Genomic DNA, 15,502 nt, shown 5'->3' with positions numbered 1-15,502 from the left:
ATTTCTGTTTAATTTTCCCGAGAGAAGTATTAAGTCTAGACAAAGTAATAAATACTAATTGTTCCCCAGCCTCACTATTGACTTGTTCAAGGTGAGAACACACCTTGGAAGAGGAGCCCTATCTGGAGCGCTAGGGTCAAGAAAAGTCTGTGGTTGAAAGTCATCCCACTGTTTGCCAGCTGCCTGACATTGGTCAAGTCACTTAGCACTTATTTGTACAGTAAGCATGTTATCTTTCTGTTCAAAGTCAGGAAGTCAGACCGGATGAATGAGTTTAATTTTACTCTAGGGCTTATTGTTAAAATGTTTCTAAAGCTATCAGAAAGCACAGAGCACCTTAGACCCTACTCTCTTGGAGCTTGCGTCAGTGTGTGTGCAGTGGCATGCACTACAGCATTAGTCTTCTCCAGAGGGAGGGCTACATTTTGTCCTTGGCTCCTGGAGAATGCTTTCTTAGCACTTGGGATGTCCCCCATGGTAAGTATCTCTGTTTACCTGGGAGGCCTTGGGCCACGCTAGATAATCTAAGACTGTAACTTATCATGGGGGCTTCTGGGCCTCATGGTAATAGCTCAACCTCCAGAGAACTGGGAGACTAAGGTCAGCCATGTGGCAATTAACCACGTCTATCTATGTGACTAAATCCCAACAAAAACTCTGGACACCAAGACATAGGTGAGCTCCCTTGCACATAATGCTCCACACCACTGAGGGGAGTACCGTTCTACGCGTAGCTCCACTGGAGAAGATAACTGGAAGCTCTGTGCTTAACACTCTCCTGGACTCTGCCCCATGTACCTCTTCTTGTGGCTGATTTTGACATGTACCCTATTTCTCTTAGAAGCCACAGTCAAGAGTGGAACAGCTTTCAGTGAACTGAGATGTCCTAGTGAACTGCTGAGCCTGAGGGTAATCATGGGGACCCTCAAACTTGAGGCTGGTGTCAGAAGTGGAAGTGGGCCTGGGACAACTGCTGCTGTCTTCCTTTGCAGCATAATCTCAAACTTTAAAACAACAAATCTTAAAAAATCAGTGGAAAACATTAGAATGAACTGGATATAAGTTTGCTATGTTCACATATGAACATATGACTAGTGAAACTCCATATCATGTACAACCACAAGAATGGGATCCTAATAAGTTAAACTCCACATATGTATGTCAAAATTCAGTGTATTGCCATGTATATCTAACAAGAACAAATAAAAAATGTCACTGGGGTGTTGAAAGCCACAGCCAAAGGGGCCCCAGCAAACTTCCAGCTGCCAGCTGATGATTGGCTCACAGTGGCCCCAGCAAACTTCTAGCTGCCAACTGATTGGCTCCTCTGCCGTGATGCTCATTGGGCTGTTTCCCCGCCCTTTCAGACCACGGAGCTGCTCATTGGGGGACTCTTTTTGGCTCCGCCCACACAACCCAGCCAATCGACCTCAAGAGCAGGAGGGGTGGGGGAGGTTGAGAGTCTTGTGGAAAGCTGGTGGTGGCAGTTGGGCTCTGAGGGTTTTCCTGAAGAGCTGTGTAGTGCGGTGTGTGTGTTCTAAAAATAAAGTTCGTTTCTTTTGACAAGTGGCTCCTGAATTGTGCCCTGCCAGACTGAGGCATTTGGTGGCCCGTACGGGGGAACGACTGAGGGTAAGTGATAAGGTAAACTGCTCGCCCCTGAGGGCAGGGTGAGAGGATGCGTAGCCATTTTAAGATTCTTCTTTTGTTTTGTTTTGCTTTTATTTAAGTTGCCTGTCACTGGAGATGAGTGAGACGGAAGAAAAACCGCTCACATCTGAGGAAAAACTATTTGCGTCTGAGGAACAGATAGGGAGAAAGGACGGATGGACATTTCAGGAGGATAGAAAGGCTGATATAATGATTTTGTGTTGTTCCATTTTTGTTTCATTCTGTCTCGGTTTTGTTTGGCGTCATCTTGTTGGGTTGTATTATAGTAGAAATATGGGATCAGAAATTAGTAAAAAAACAAACCGAAAGAGTGTTAAGTAAATTGTTAGAGGAAGGAGGCATCTCAGTAAAATCAAGAACAGTCAGGGCATACGTTGATACAATACAAAAATGTAGCCCATGGCTTTTTAAGGAGGAGTTGTTAAATATATCACAATGGAACCATCATGGTGAAGATTTAAAAAGAATAGAAAAGAAAAGCCCAGGGACTCTGCCAGTTGGCACATTGCCATTGTGGACGTTTGTATCTTGTTTGCTTAGTCCAAAGCCTTCAGTTCAGACAATGGTAGAGGAAGGAGAAGACATATTGATTCAAGTAAAAGAGAAGATCTCTCAAGTTAGAGGAAAAGATTCAAGTAAAAGAGAAGGTCTCTCGAGCTAGTCAGACAAAGGAAGAAAGTTTAGAGCAGAAAAAGCCATCAGGGGAAAAGTTACAACAGGAGACTGCTACTAACACCTTTCTATCACCAGAGGGCATAAGTGTCCAACCAACAGCGCCACCTCCATATGCTGGGAAGCCCCCAACCCCTGCAGTTGATAGTTGGGATCCTGAGACAGGATCTCAAATATTAACATGCCCTGTATTTGAACAGGCAGAAGGGCAGCGAATTCACCATGTTTTAGATTTCAAAACAGTGCAGCTAAAAGAGGCTGTAACAACCNATTTGGAAAATTAAAATATTTGTATGTTACAGTTGATACTTTTTCCGGATTTTTGATGGGCTCCCTTCATGTCGGAGAAAAAACTAAAGATATTATAGCTCATTGCTTACAAAATTTTGCCACTGTGGGCGTTCCAAAACAGTTAAAAACAGATAATGCCCCTGGTTATACTTCTACCTCTTTTAAACAATTTTGCTCATCATTTGGCATTACTCATGTAACAGGAATCCCATACAATCCACAGGGACAAGGCATAGTTGAAAGAGCTCATCAAACTATTAAAATGTACTTATTAAAGCAAAAAGAGGGAATTGGGAAGGGGTATATATTCCCCAAAGATAAACTTAAAATAACCCTTTTTACTCTAAACTTTTTAAATTTAGATTCATCAGGACTTAGTGCTGCGGAAAGGCATGTGTCCAAAAAATGTACATAAGCCCAAGGTACTTTGGAAGGATATTCTAACAGGACAATGGAAAGGTCCTGACCCAGTAATTGTCTGGAGTCGGGGGTCTGTTTGTGTGTTTCCACAGGGAGAAAGAACAGCAGCCGATTTGGATTCCAGAGAGATTAACTAAAGTGATTTCTATAGACCAAAAAGATGATGATTTGGCTCAAATCCATAACAGCTGATATCCAGAACTCCAGTTTGGCTACCCTTACATCTGCAACAGAACCAGAATGCTTTTTTCAATATCTATTTTATTCCTGCCCTTTCCCACATCATGAAGTTCTATTTTGTTGTTTTTTTGAGCTCATGCAGACCTAGGTTAATGTTTTGCTGATCAGTTCTATTTTTGACTATAGAGTTTTTAAACATTGCAATGAAGATTTCACCTGTAAAGTTATAAGGCCTTTACTGTTATGTGTTGTATGTATTATGTGTGCACACTTGTGTTTTGTGTTGTATGTTTGTATGTACGTATGTCCATATATCATATATGATGAGCGCTCATGAAAAAATGGATCCAAATATTTATTTTTATTCACGTGATTTAAATGGTTTAATTTAAATTGGGTAAACAGCTGTTGAGGATTGTTTCAATATGTGAACAAAAAAGGAGGTTAACAGATCTGTTTACTTTCACCTTTCCTTTTCATTATATTTAATAATTCTGTTCAAGATAATGTAAATTGTTCAGAAAATTGTTTTCTTTTAGTGCCTTCTGGAATGTTACATAATTTTTTCTTTAGCCATTATTGCCAGAATTTCTATCTTCATCCCAGTGCCGGTGAAGACAAAGATAAAACCAATCTACAGCTTCTGCAATAGCTATCACTGAACTACTTGCAGAACTTGCCTAGACCATGTATCACTTGTATGCATTGTGAACTCACTTGTATGCATTGTGAACTATCTGTTGGTGCAGCGACTTGTGGTAGTGTTGGGGTATTTTTGCTGATGGTGTCATTGGTGGTACAATTTTTCCAAAAAGGAGCCATCAATTGACTTGGTGTATCTTCCTCCCTTCTGCTTGTGATGGCGTTCAGCTAAAAGCTAAAATTTGGGGGCCAACAGAGGTGAGGCAAAGAACCTCACCCCCCCCCCCCCCCCAATGCCAAATTTGGGGGCCAACAGAGGTGAGGCAAAGAACCTCACCCCCCNTTTAAAATATCTTATTTTCCATTTTTTCATTCCTCACATTAAATTGTGATTTGAACTCAGTTTAATAATTACAAAATAAAGATCATAACGTTAAAAGTAAAACTTTGCCATCCACTCAGTTTTCACTGGAATATTTCACTTACTCCTTGCTGTGTGTGGGTCTTGTCCTGCATACATACACTTCCCCGCCCCACAAAGCCTCCAGTGTATACAAGGCTGTACTTGTCCCTTATGATCAATACTCAATTTCAAGAAATGGTGTAATGTGGGAGTCGGATTCTTTCATGTGGTGGTGAGAGTCTGGGCCCCTGTGCCACTGACTGTGGTTATGACAAGCCTGCTGGCTGGGCTCAGTGGCAGGAATGGATGTCACCTGCCCCTTCAGGCCCAGGGATGGTTGGTTTCATTGTGCAGATCCTCTGTGTTGACCAGCAGCCCCTCCACACCAACCACACCTGAAAGAATCCAAGCTCCACCACAAAGTTGTCTGGAGTAAACTGGTTTCAAGCTAAATTTTCACAAACTGCTTGTTCCTTACATAGAGAATCCTGAGTGTTTTCATGGAAAATGAATTGACACCTATCAGCTTGGCAGAACTCTTTTACCATTTGTCTAGTTCTTTGACTTACATCATTCTTGGGACAGATTTGCATCAGTTTACAAAAGTTAATCATTGAAGCATTTAAAGTTTTGCCTAAGTGGTTAAAGCATTTGCTCCAAATCAGCAGTGTCTCCTTCTGGCAGGGCTTCATTCTCTTTCCCTGGCAGCTAGAGTCCACACAGAACAGTGCTGCTTCCCTCTGCTCTTTAGCCCGGGGCACCTCCAGTGGTTATATCGCCCTCTGGGTTCATGGATTCAAAAAGGATTTTCCTTCTTGGGTAGAACGAGCTGGAGTTAGGGATGTTAGGGTTACTTTTCTTGTCTCCTATCCTTTCCCCTTAGCTAAACAGACTTTTAGTTGAGAGGAAAATTGTTTTTAAGCAAGAAAATATAAATTCTGTCTTCTTTTGTCAAAACAATGACATGAAGATTTCTACAGAGGGAATAAAAAATTCCTTTTTAAATATATTTGTAATTTGCTGGGTTTAATTTAAAGCTTCTTACAGTGCCTGTGTTTTAAATGTTCCATTAGGAGAAATGTGGTTATTTGTGTCCTGGTCACTGAGGCTACTGCATCTTTCAGTTAATTTCATTGCCAAATTTTGCCCACATCATTACATATGGGATTATGGTTTTCTTCCTTTTTTTTTTCCTTTTCCCTGTGTGTGTGTGTGGTGTGTGTTAAGAATTAACAGCCAGGGCTGGAGATATGTGGCTCACTGACAGAGCTCATGCCCAGCATGCATGAGGTCTGGGTTCCATCTCCAGTACCACCAAAAAATATCATATTAAGCATATTAAACTTGAAGGAACATCATGCCTGTCCTAAATATAACTGATATGGAGAAAATAAAACTATCCAACTAGCTCCCAGAGCTCTATTTTGGTGGTCTGACTATCACACAAGTGTTTGTTGCTCTGCAGGGAAAGTAGAACACCAAATGAATTTCAGCAAGACAAAAGCTCCTCTGTTCAGGACCAATGAGATGCAGGCCTATGTGTGCAAACAGCACAGCTGGTGTCAGGGCCAGAGGCCATCACAGGTTTAACAAGTGAACTTCAGCATCTCAGGCTGGAAACATGCACTGTGTCTGTCCTGCCTTGCAGGAAGATCAAGACAGACATGTGAAAACCTTTCATATTCTTTCACCTATCATTATGACGAGGGGTGTGTGTGTGTGTGGGTATATGTATATGGTGTATTTCATTAATTATTTTTTTCCACAACTGTTGCTCTGCAGCAGACACAGATTTGCTCACTTCACAAAGAAAGAAAGAAAAGAAAAAAGGAATGTAGCTCCATGGTAGAGGTAGAGCACCTCTGAGTTCAAACCCCAATACCCACCTTGTCCCCACCCAACAAAAGGAAAAAAAAAAAAAAGATGCCTGCTTTTTCTAAAGCATTCAAACAAGCTACATAATTCACCTCAAACCCATCCCAGAAAGAGGTGCTGCTGATCCTGCAGATCAACCCATGTGGACACCATGCATTACTATGTTGGCAAATTAGCAAAATATAGCAAAATAAAATATTTTTAGAAACTGTTAAAAAGGTAATACTTTCCCCAAATTTACAAGGTTCAATGTGAGAATGAAGGCAGTGAGAATGTGTTCCCAGTCCTCTCCTCAGGCACATCCTTCCAAGGCTGCTTATGCACCTACACACTAAGACACGGGTACACATGTGTATGTATGCACACACACACACACATATATTTTGAAAAATGGGTTGACTAGTTCCTTACCCAAAACGCTTGTTACTGTGTTTCAAACTTCTGAATTTGGAATATTTGCATAGACTTTTTATAAGTTGAGCATCCTTAATCACAAAATCAGAAATTTGAAATTCTCCAAAATCTGAAACTTTAAAATTAAAATTTTAAAAAGCAAAATACCAAAGTGAAGCCAAATGAATTGCTGCACTCCAAATAAATTGTTTCCTTACCACAGAAGAGATATTTTTCAGCCGGGCACGGTGGTATAAGCCTATAATCCCAGCAGCTCAGGAGGCTGAGGCAGGAGGATCATGAGTTCAAAGCCACTCTCAGCAACTCAGTGAGGCCCTAAGCAACTCAGTGAGACCCTGTCTCTAATAAGAATACGAAAAGGGGGTGGGGATGTGGCTCAGTGGTTAAGTGCCCCTGGGTTCAATTCCCAGCATGGGGGGGAAAAAGAGAAAATATTTTTCAAAAATCCTCTCTATTAAGAAGAAAGCTAGTGAGAGAGCAGTAGAGGGTGAGAATTCAGAAAGCACCAAGTGACTAGAGTGGCCCCTTGGTGTCGGCCATGGAAGCAACACAGGAAGCACTCCCACTTCTTTTCACAATTCCCCCACATCCCAAATTATCCTAAGTTTGATCAGGCTCTACTTTAGCATCTATTCTAAAACCACAACCCAAAAAGCTCGAGCGTCAGTTCCATATTTAAAGGCATTCAACAAGAACCTCGACTTCTCTATTGCTGCTTCTCCATCCCCAAGTTTTGCATGCCGATTTAAATCTTTGTCTAAATTGACTGCTCTGTTTTAAAATGCATCTCAACAAACATAGCAAAGGTCTGGGATTGTAGCTCAGTGGTAGAGTGCTTGCCTAGCATGCGTGAGGCACTGGGTTCGATCCTCAGCACCACATAAAAAAAAAATAAACAAATAAAATAAAGGCATTCTATCCATCTACAACTATAAAAATAAATAAATAAATAAATAAATGTTTAAAAAAAAAAAAGCATAGTAACTTCTCCAGGTCCCTGCATAAGGCATGCCTATAGGCAAATTAATAAGAAAACATCATCAGTTACATCCAAGAGCAATCCAGAGGCTCTAAGACTCCAGGAAAATTCCACACTGAGCCAGTGCACACGGATCTGAAAAGTGAGACATCAGACTTACTGGTCATCTGAAATTCTGCAAATGCCACTCTTTCTAACTGCACTCTAAGTAGTTCACATGGAGCGTCTTTGAGGAGCTGAAAGAGCTTTACAGCTTTGCTGTAATGAAGATCTGCCAGCACCCGGTGCTGCTTCCTAAGATGTTCGTCACCAACCTAGAACCAAAAACAAAATTTAAAAATGCAATTCTTAAGGCTTGGGGTTCATAGTAACTAGTTATTCAAGTATTCTGACCGGATCACTAAATGCTTTTCAGTTTTTTACATTCTTCCTACAAGTCTTTAAGTTTTAGCTCTTATACTTAGGCCTTCAAGCCACTTAAAGTTGATCTTCACTTATGCTGTGAAGCAGTAGCCCACTTCTGTTCTTCTGCATGTGGAGAGCCATCTGTGCCAGCTCCATTTGTTGAGGAGACTACTAGTCTTCCCCCACTGAACTGCCTAAACATCCTTCAGGTTGCTTTTGTCCTGAAGATATTAAGCCATTTGGGCAAACTTGAATTTTGGCTGGGGGTGGGGGTCTCCTATGGTAAGGGGACCTCAGATGGGGAGCACCTCAGCACAGTGGAATGAAACCCTTTCCAGGTAAAGCTGGGTCTCAAAGGCTGATACTCAGAGTGAGGGGTCCAGAAGAGAACAAAGCCCAAGCGACTGTACAGCATGGTGTCCAGGTATAGAGCCAAGGAAGGGGAAAACAATGCACAACAGACTGAGCAACTACAAGGACAAGTCTCCTGCAGAAGCAAAGCAGACTCTCTAAAAGAGGGCAGCTTCAACCTGGGTATCATGTGCTTCCTCGCAATCCACAAGGCTGAGCACCAGCATCCACCTCAAATTGGAAAACACCAAGTTCAGTAGCCACAGTATGAGTAACTGAACTATGCTATCTTCCTTGCACAAGCACTACTGAGTTGTGAAATGAAGAGCTACCTGCACTGATGTGTGGATCTCAAAAACATGCCTTTAAGCAAAAGGCAGTAATCCACAGAAGGACCCTTGCAGTTCAAGTCATTCCATAAGTTTCACAACCACGTAAAACCCAACACATCAACATCAAGTGGCAAGACACCAGACAGCTCTGCACCAATCTGGGTGCCTGGCAGGGCAATACCAGCAGGGTGCTAGGGGCTTAAAGAGCTCTCTGTTCTAACTCCAGGCAAGGTCACAGGGGTTTCCTTCCATCAGTCTTTACCTGCACCTCTGCTCCACCTGTGCTCTCACAGGCATGCTTTGTATCACAATAAAAAAAACCAGGAGACGGTTACTTCAAAGTTTGCTCAGAACCATTACTATAGTTCTGATGGCATTTAAGACCAACTAAGTAACGCACCCAGCAAATGTATAATTTTCAAACCAAGACCTGATCAAATGTAGTAGAGAAAAACATGGCACAAATGAGGGGAGGAACACCTGCTCCATGGGTTTTTCTAAAGTGGCTAATTAGAATTCATTGCAAGGAACACTTGTAAATGTTCTTGGAAAGCAACTTAGCCTGGAACAGACATACCTGATTCCGTAGACAACTGTGGTACATGGAAGCCAGCCTGTGATGGATGGTTGCTGCTCGATACTGACAGAGAGGCTGTCGGCCAGACACCAAATCAACGTCACAGTACTTCAGGGACTTCATCATAGCCTCACTGACTTCTTTTTCAATCTTTTTTTTTTTTTTTTTAAGGGGGAGAAAAAAATGACAAGCTCACAATCACAGACTAAGAATTTCACAATGTTTAAATACTGGTTGTCGAAAAGATAACAAAGGAATAAATAAGGCTGAAGACTCATTTCATAATCCAGCAAACCTCCCGACCTGCTCCTGAGCCTTTCTGGATAATGGAGCATAATCCTGTTGTAGAGTTGCCATGGTAAAATAAGTAGTGGACAATTCCCAGTTCACTGAGTCCCAGACGGCTGGGTGTATGTCTCGCGTTCCTAATGACCTCAGAGCTTTCAAATAGTAATCAACAGCCTGCAAGGAAAGAAAAGGTGAGAATTTTTTACTTTGTTTACAAATATACCAATACTGCATTAAAATATACTTTTTTTTTCATACCAGGGACTGAACCCTGAGACACATCCCCAGCCCTTTTTATTTATTTTGAGACAGGGTTTTACTAAGTTGTGTAGGTCCTTGCTAAATTGCTGAGACTGGCTTTGAACTTGTGCTCTTCCTACTTTAGCCTCCCCAACCACTGGTGCACACAGGTGTGCACCACTGTGTCTGGCACAAAATACTCAAAACCACCCAGATGTCAATTTAATGACGGGGAAAACTTATAAAAGGACAACATTATGAAGAAAGGAAAAAAGAAAGCCAATGAAAATAATTTGACAAGTTTATTTACAGTGGACTGAACCCTTCATCTGAGTCTCCAGCAGGTCAGTCCTTAGTGCTATTTTCTAACAGCCTGGTGCACAAGGATGTATTTTTTTCCAGTTTGTTTCCCTTTCTGAATAAAAGTTACAGTTTGTAGAATGAGTCAATAGGAGAAAATAATTTGAAATTTTACTGCTTTAACTTTACCTGCTGCTGTGCACATTTGCACATTTAAGTTAATTCATCTTAGGCTTACTGTGCCATGCTGGGGAAGTCCTGCCCCCCCCCCCCCCCCCGCCCATGCCAACCTCTACCTCCATTTTCTTCTGGTGCTTTTAGCTTCCCCCTCTCCATGTCAATCCTTAATCTACTGGACATTTCTCTGATAACCCACATAACTTACTGAATCATCTTTTCCCTCCCTAACAATTCAAGATGTTCCTTCAACAGTAGATTCTCACCACTGTTGGGCAAATTTCTATAAGTATGTCAAATCCTGGGCGATGGTTCAATTATTTTTAGTTGTGTAACATTTTAGTGGAGTGATAGCCACAGGTAAACAGATGCCAGGAGTGAACAGACCAGGCCCACCACAAGCAGGCAGGTTACCTTGTTATAGTACAAGCCCTCTTCTGGGGAGAACTCCCGTCTGAACTCGTCCCCTGCGCTACAGTGTGCCTGAGCGCAGATGCGCATCAGTCTTCCTGTGTTACATAACAACAGAGCCGCATTCGTAGCATCCTCAATGGACTCGAAGTTGTGAATCCCCTTTTCAAAACAAGAAAAGCTTTTTTTCCACAACTGTTGCTCTGCAGCAGACACAGATTTGCTCACTTCACAAAGAAAGAAAGAAAACAATTGCATGAGCAGATGTCAGTGTGAACCCAGCACCGTCCCTCCAGGTGAGGGTGACAGGAGCACAGCAGTGACAGGAGCCTGGTGGAAAGCCAGCTACCTGGGCCACTGCAGTGCTCTGCTCTCACCATGACTGACATGAAGGGAAGGGTGTCCCCCAAATCCATCTGGTTGAAGCCTTAACCCCCATCTTAGACTGTGACTATATTTGCATCAGGCCTTTAAAGAGGAAACTTAGGTTAAATGGGGTCCCGAGTTAATATGACGGGTGTGCCTGTACGTGAGGGGCGATGCCAGGGCCGTGCACACAGAAAGGGTCAAGTAGGGACACAGCAGGCCACTGAAAGCCTCAGAGGGATCCAACCTTCATCTTGGGCTCTGGCCTCTTGAACCAGGAGAAGTATATTTCTGAGGTTCAAGTCACAGTCTGTGTATTTTATATCAGTCCCGGTAACATGGTACAACATTTATGTATATTCTCATTATTAATGGACTGACATTCAGACAAGCAAGGTAAGACATCTGAGCAAGGTGCTATTTTGTACAAATTCAAATGCTGTCCCTTGGACTTCTACAAGGGCAGAGTCTGTTCTACCAGTTGTCCTAGGTTCCTAAGAGCCAGCCCCATGCTCCCCCACAGGCCACCTCCTCCAGATGCCCTTAACTGCACAGGCTCTTCTTGCAGTGAACTGTTTGGACAGGCTCCGTTCACAGCCCAGCAGGCGCCTAGCTGTTTTCAAGTCACCTGCAGCCGCATCCCAGCCCCATCTTCTCACTGCCAGCCTTCAGGCTATCATCCGCTCACATGGCCTCAGCTGTTACCACAGGAAGGGCCCTCACTGGAGCTGCGGAAGCCCTGGCAGCTCCCAGCCAGACTTCTAACTTGGGCCTCTTCACACACAGGTCCCACAGCCCATTGTGGCCCTGCTACTCTCGGGTGCACCACACCCTCCACCGGCACTTTCCTGGTGCTCCCTCATCTGGAAAGCCCTCTTCCTTCACATTTGCCTGCTGGGGTCTATTCGGCACACACTGCTCCCCTCCACCACAGCTTGTAAGAACCCTACAACTTCTTTGAATATCTCCTTTCCCCACTCTCCTACTGTACTGCATTTGAACTTATTTACAGCACTTTTTAGAGATCTGTATTCATACCAGGCTTTCCAACCAGAAGAGGGACCAGTTATACGTCCAACACAGAGCCTGGCACGTGGCTCAGGTTCAAGTGGTTTCTGAACTGACCAGATGGTATGAAGTATAAAAGTTGGGAAGAAAGAAGACACGGAGCTGATGGAGCCCAAGGGAAATTATGTTTTCCCCTTATTTTATTTCTTGAGAATTTTAACAGTAAAAGCTTTTTTAAACAGAGTTCCTTTTAATAACAATCAAGTGCAACAGTTCTTAGCCAGCCCATATAAAATCAGCATGACTTACATAACAGAACACAGATTAAAGAATCCCAAGATACTCACCCATTCTTTCAGTCTGTAATGCAGCAGCCTGATTCATGTAAAACACACCAATTTCATTTCTAATGTTGCCCATTCTCTTCAATACTTGTACATAGTGTTCCGGATTTTGGCTTTTTAAGTCACTAAACTGCAAGATTTCATTAGCAGCCTCATAGCATTTACAACTAACTGAAAGTTGACTTTCTAAGTCTGTAGACAAATCAGTTGCCCATGCAAATCCTTTAAAAAAAAAAAAAAGTTAGCAGAAGCCATATAAACTCTTCTTCCATAATATCTAAGTGGGTCAGAGATTTTAGTCAAAATACAAAATGCAAAGCTGCATAAATATACTGTTTTAATCAATACAACACAATTTTATAGTTTCATAAATACCCAGATTTTTCCAGCTGGACTAGTACACACCAAAAGCTATCCACTGATACACAGTAAACAGTTTTTAGTTTTAATGGAAAGAGTACTTGAAGTAAAGTCAATATTAAGTCACAAGCAGACAGTCCTAGCTAAGTCCTCAAACTTATAAATGCCATCTAGTGGGCTGAAGTAAGCAAGCGCAGAACCCAAGGTCAAGGGGAAAAAGGCAGTGCTCCTCCCGCTGACACTTAGATATGGGGAGCTGTGATGGGAACAAAGCACACTGAGGTTTTTCTACTGTGTCTATTAAGATATAATGACCATTTGAGAGAGAGGGAGAAGGGGAAAAAGGAGGGCAAATATTAGACAAGGACACTGCACCCTTGTGTGCTCCTCCAGCCGTCAACTGTCCAGGATTTTCTGGAAGCGGATATCAAATGTTATGAATAATTTTAGAGCATAAAGAAGCAAGTACATCATACATTTCAAAAGCACCTTCAGAAGACTGGCCTTCTGCCTCATCTGCCCCTGACCGCAGCCTGTGCACTCACAGCATTGGGCTGAGGGACTGCTGCTGTGCAGTGCTGCCCTAGTTCCCACTGCAGCCCTGGACAACCCTGACAGTGACACAAGACAGTAGCTATGAACTCATGTTAAAAATAATGGTCTCTTTATCTTGGCCCCACATTCTTTCAGAAGGTAATTAATACACTCTCACCAACTTACTATTTTCCAAAGGAAAATGTATGGCTTGGTCTGCTGACCACTAAAAAAACCCTCATAAAAAGAAGAGTTTTCAGAGATAACCCGTAACTGTCTTCACCTTATTTTATAGTCAGCAATAATATTTATATTTAAAAACGTTTTGATAAAAACAGGAGGATCATGCTTGGTTTTAAAACTAAGAATGAAACAATACAGCAAACACTGAACAACTTAGGTTTCTGCCACTTGTCTGGACATAAACAAGCATGGGCTTCTGGACAGCACCACTGTGCACACGAGGCCTCTCTGGCATACCCTGGCAACTAGACTCCCTGTGGAGGCTGTGCAGGATCTCCTGGTCTTCTTTGGTTTGGTAGTGAAACTCTTCCAGGTGTGCTGCTCTGTTACTTGCATTCTGGGCCAGCATGAGCTGGATGTCACCACAGAGAGTCAGATATTGAGAAAGAAACAGCAACACTTCAGAGAGCATATTGGTACACAGGCAGCAGTAAGTATCTATTTGGAAAATAGTAGGAAGGAGAAAAACACAAAGGCATTAAAATTATTGTGCACAGTAAATGAAGAAAATCTGTTACCAGCTGAAAGCTAGATACCACTGCATCTGCTCAAAGTTCATTTTGTGCCAGGTAGCAGATATATTTCAGGTGGCTACATGTGTTTCAAAATGAAGAGATGTTAAGCTGCAGAGCACAAAATAAAATACTAGGTAACATACAGAGGGTTGGGAGAAGCCATTTTAAGATCAAACTCCACAACAGAAGCAGGAGTGAGGGCCCACCGTGACCTATGCCTTCAGATGCCTTCAGCCTCCCTTCCATGACCCCACTTACTCTTGGTGGCTTACCATGGCTCTGCAAGGCCAGCTTAATGTATCGTAGTGCTCTCCCATATTTCTGAAGACTCATGGCAGCATCGGACAAGACATAATAGGCCTTTGATGACTTGAGAATCAGCTGGAGTTTCATTTTATGTTGCCAAGAACCAGGGATCATTCCAGATTGACTGGAATAATTACCCTTTTGAAGGGAGCCCACTGTGACATGGGGAAAAAGAGCACATTTTACTTGAGCACAAGTCTTACAATAAAAAGATATTGCCTGTTGCTTGACAGAAACACTGGAGACTCAGATGCTATTGCCATGTTGAGACTGGTAAATACTATGCTTCCTTGCCTAATCTCAAAGGAGTCAAATGGAAGCGTTCAAACTCTTGCTTGAAGCTCCAAACCTTCCGCATCCCTGCGAGGGGCAACTGCCATTCTCTTTTGCGATGCCTACAGACTGATATCTGCCTCTTGTCTCCAGTCTGAAATCAACCTACCAAATATTATGCCTTCCTGAAGCACAGCCCCAATCTCAGTCAAAGCAGGTCACTAGACAGAACAGGGCTTTAGCACTTGTAATCATATACATCTGAGCTACTTACTACATGTCATTTTTCTAGCCTTTCTACTACTCCACCCCTACCGCCCATCAGCCAGACTCAAGTCACTACCTGTTGCCTTTGCAGATGCCTGGCTCCTCCTGGCTCCACAGCAGCCCATGGTTTACCCACTCAAAGCCCAGGCTACTCCATTCCACCAATGACCACCTTTGTGCCAAGCACAGGGCCAGGCACTAGGAACCATGACATGGAGTCCTAAGGCCTTTGCCTTGATAACATAAACCACACCAAATACACTCATTGTGCTTTTGTTTAAAAAAAAATTTTTTTTTTAGTTGTTGATAATAATAAATAAAAATAAAGTTCTAGGTGGTGCTGAGAACATGCCAGACAAATGCTCCACCATTGAGCTACAACCCCAGCCCCCAAAACACACGCCTTTCCCCCAGCCCTCAGAATTCCCATTTTCTTTCTTTCTTTTTTTTTGGAAGAATATATTCTTTTTTTTAAAATAGAAAAATAAAATGTATTCACAATGAGTGTATTTGGTGTGGTTTATGTCTCCAGTCTGAAATCAACCTCCTCACAGCAGGCAAGGGGGAACCAGGGTCCTTATGCTCTTATTAGAATATTTATGGGGGCTGGAATTGTAGCTTGGTGGTGGAGCACTTGCCTCGAACACGTGGAACACTG

The 15,502-nt window shown here is 42.6% G+C and overlaps 1 protein-coding gene across 2 annotated transcripts in view; it reads right to left on the bottom strand.

The window, feature by feature from the left end:
- Positions 1 to 15,502, bottom strand: part of Edrf1 (erythroid differentiation regulatory factor 1) — a 41,840-nt gene that overhangs the window by 7,957 nt on the left and 18,381 nt on the right. For both annotated transcript variants that reach the window (XM_015498382.2, XM_015498383.2), the window contains 7 exons: positions 14,271 to 14,459; positions 13,721 to 13,921; positions 12,350 to 12,568; positions 10,632 to 10,855; positions 9,516 to 9,674; positions 9,213 to 9,362; positions 7,708 to 7,861 (listed from right to left, as the gene is read on the bottom strand). In XM_015498382.2, coding sequence (XP_015353868.1) covers positions 7,708 to 7,861; positions 9,213 to 9,362; positions 9,516 to 9,674; positions 10,632 to 10,855; positions 12,350 to 12,568; positions 13,721 to 13,921; positions 14,271 to 14,459 — 1,296 coding nt within the window. The remainder of the gene's footprint in view (positions 1 to 7,707; positions 7,862 to 9,212; positions 9,363 to 9,515; positions 9,675 to 10,631; positions 10,856 to 12,349; positions 12,569 to 13,720; positions 13,922 to 14,270; positions 14,460 to 15,502) is intronic.

Source organism: Marmota marmota, unplaced genomic scaffold (genome assembly GCF_001458135.2).
Source record: "Marmota marmota marmota unplaced genomic scaffold, marMar, whole genome shotgun sequence".
In the NCBI taxonomy this organism is placed as follows: domain Eukaryota; kingdom Metazoa; phylum Chordata; class Mammalia; order Rodentia; family Sciuridae; genus Marmota; species Marmota marmota.
The sequence above is the reverse complement of the archived record's forward strand: the minus strand, read 5'-3'. Positions and strand labels throughout refer to the sequence as shown.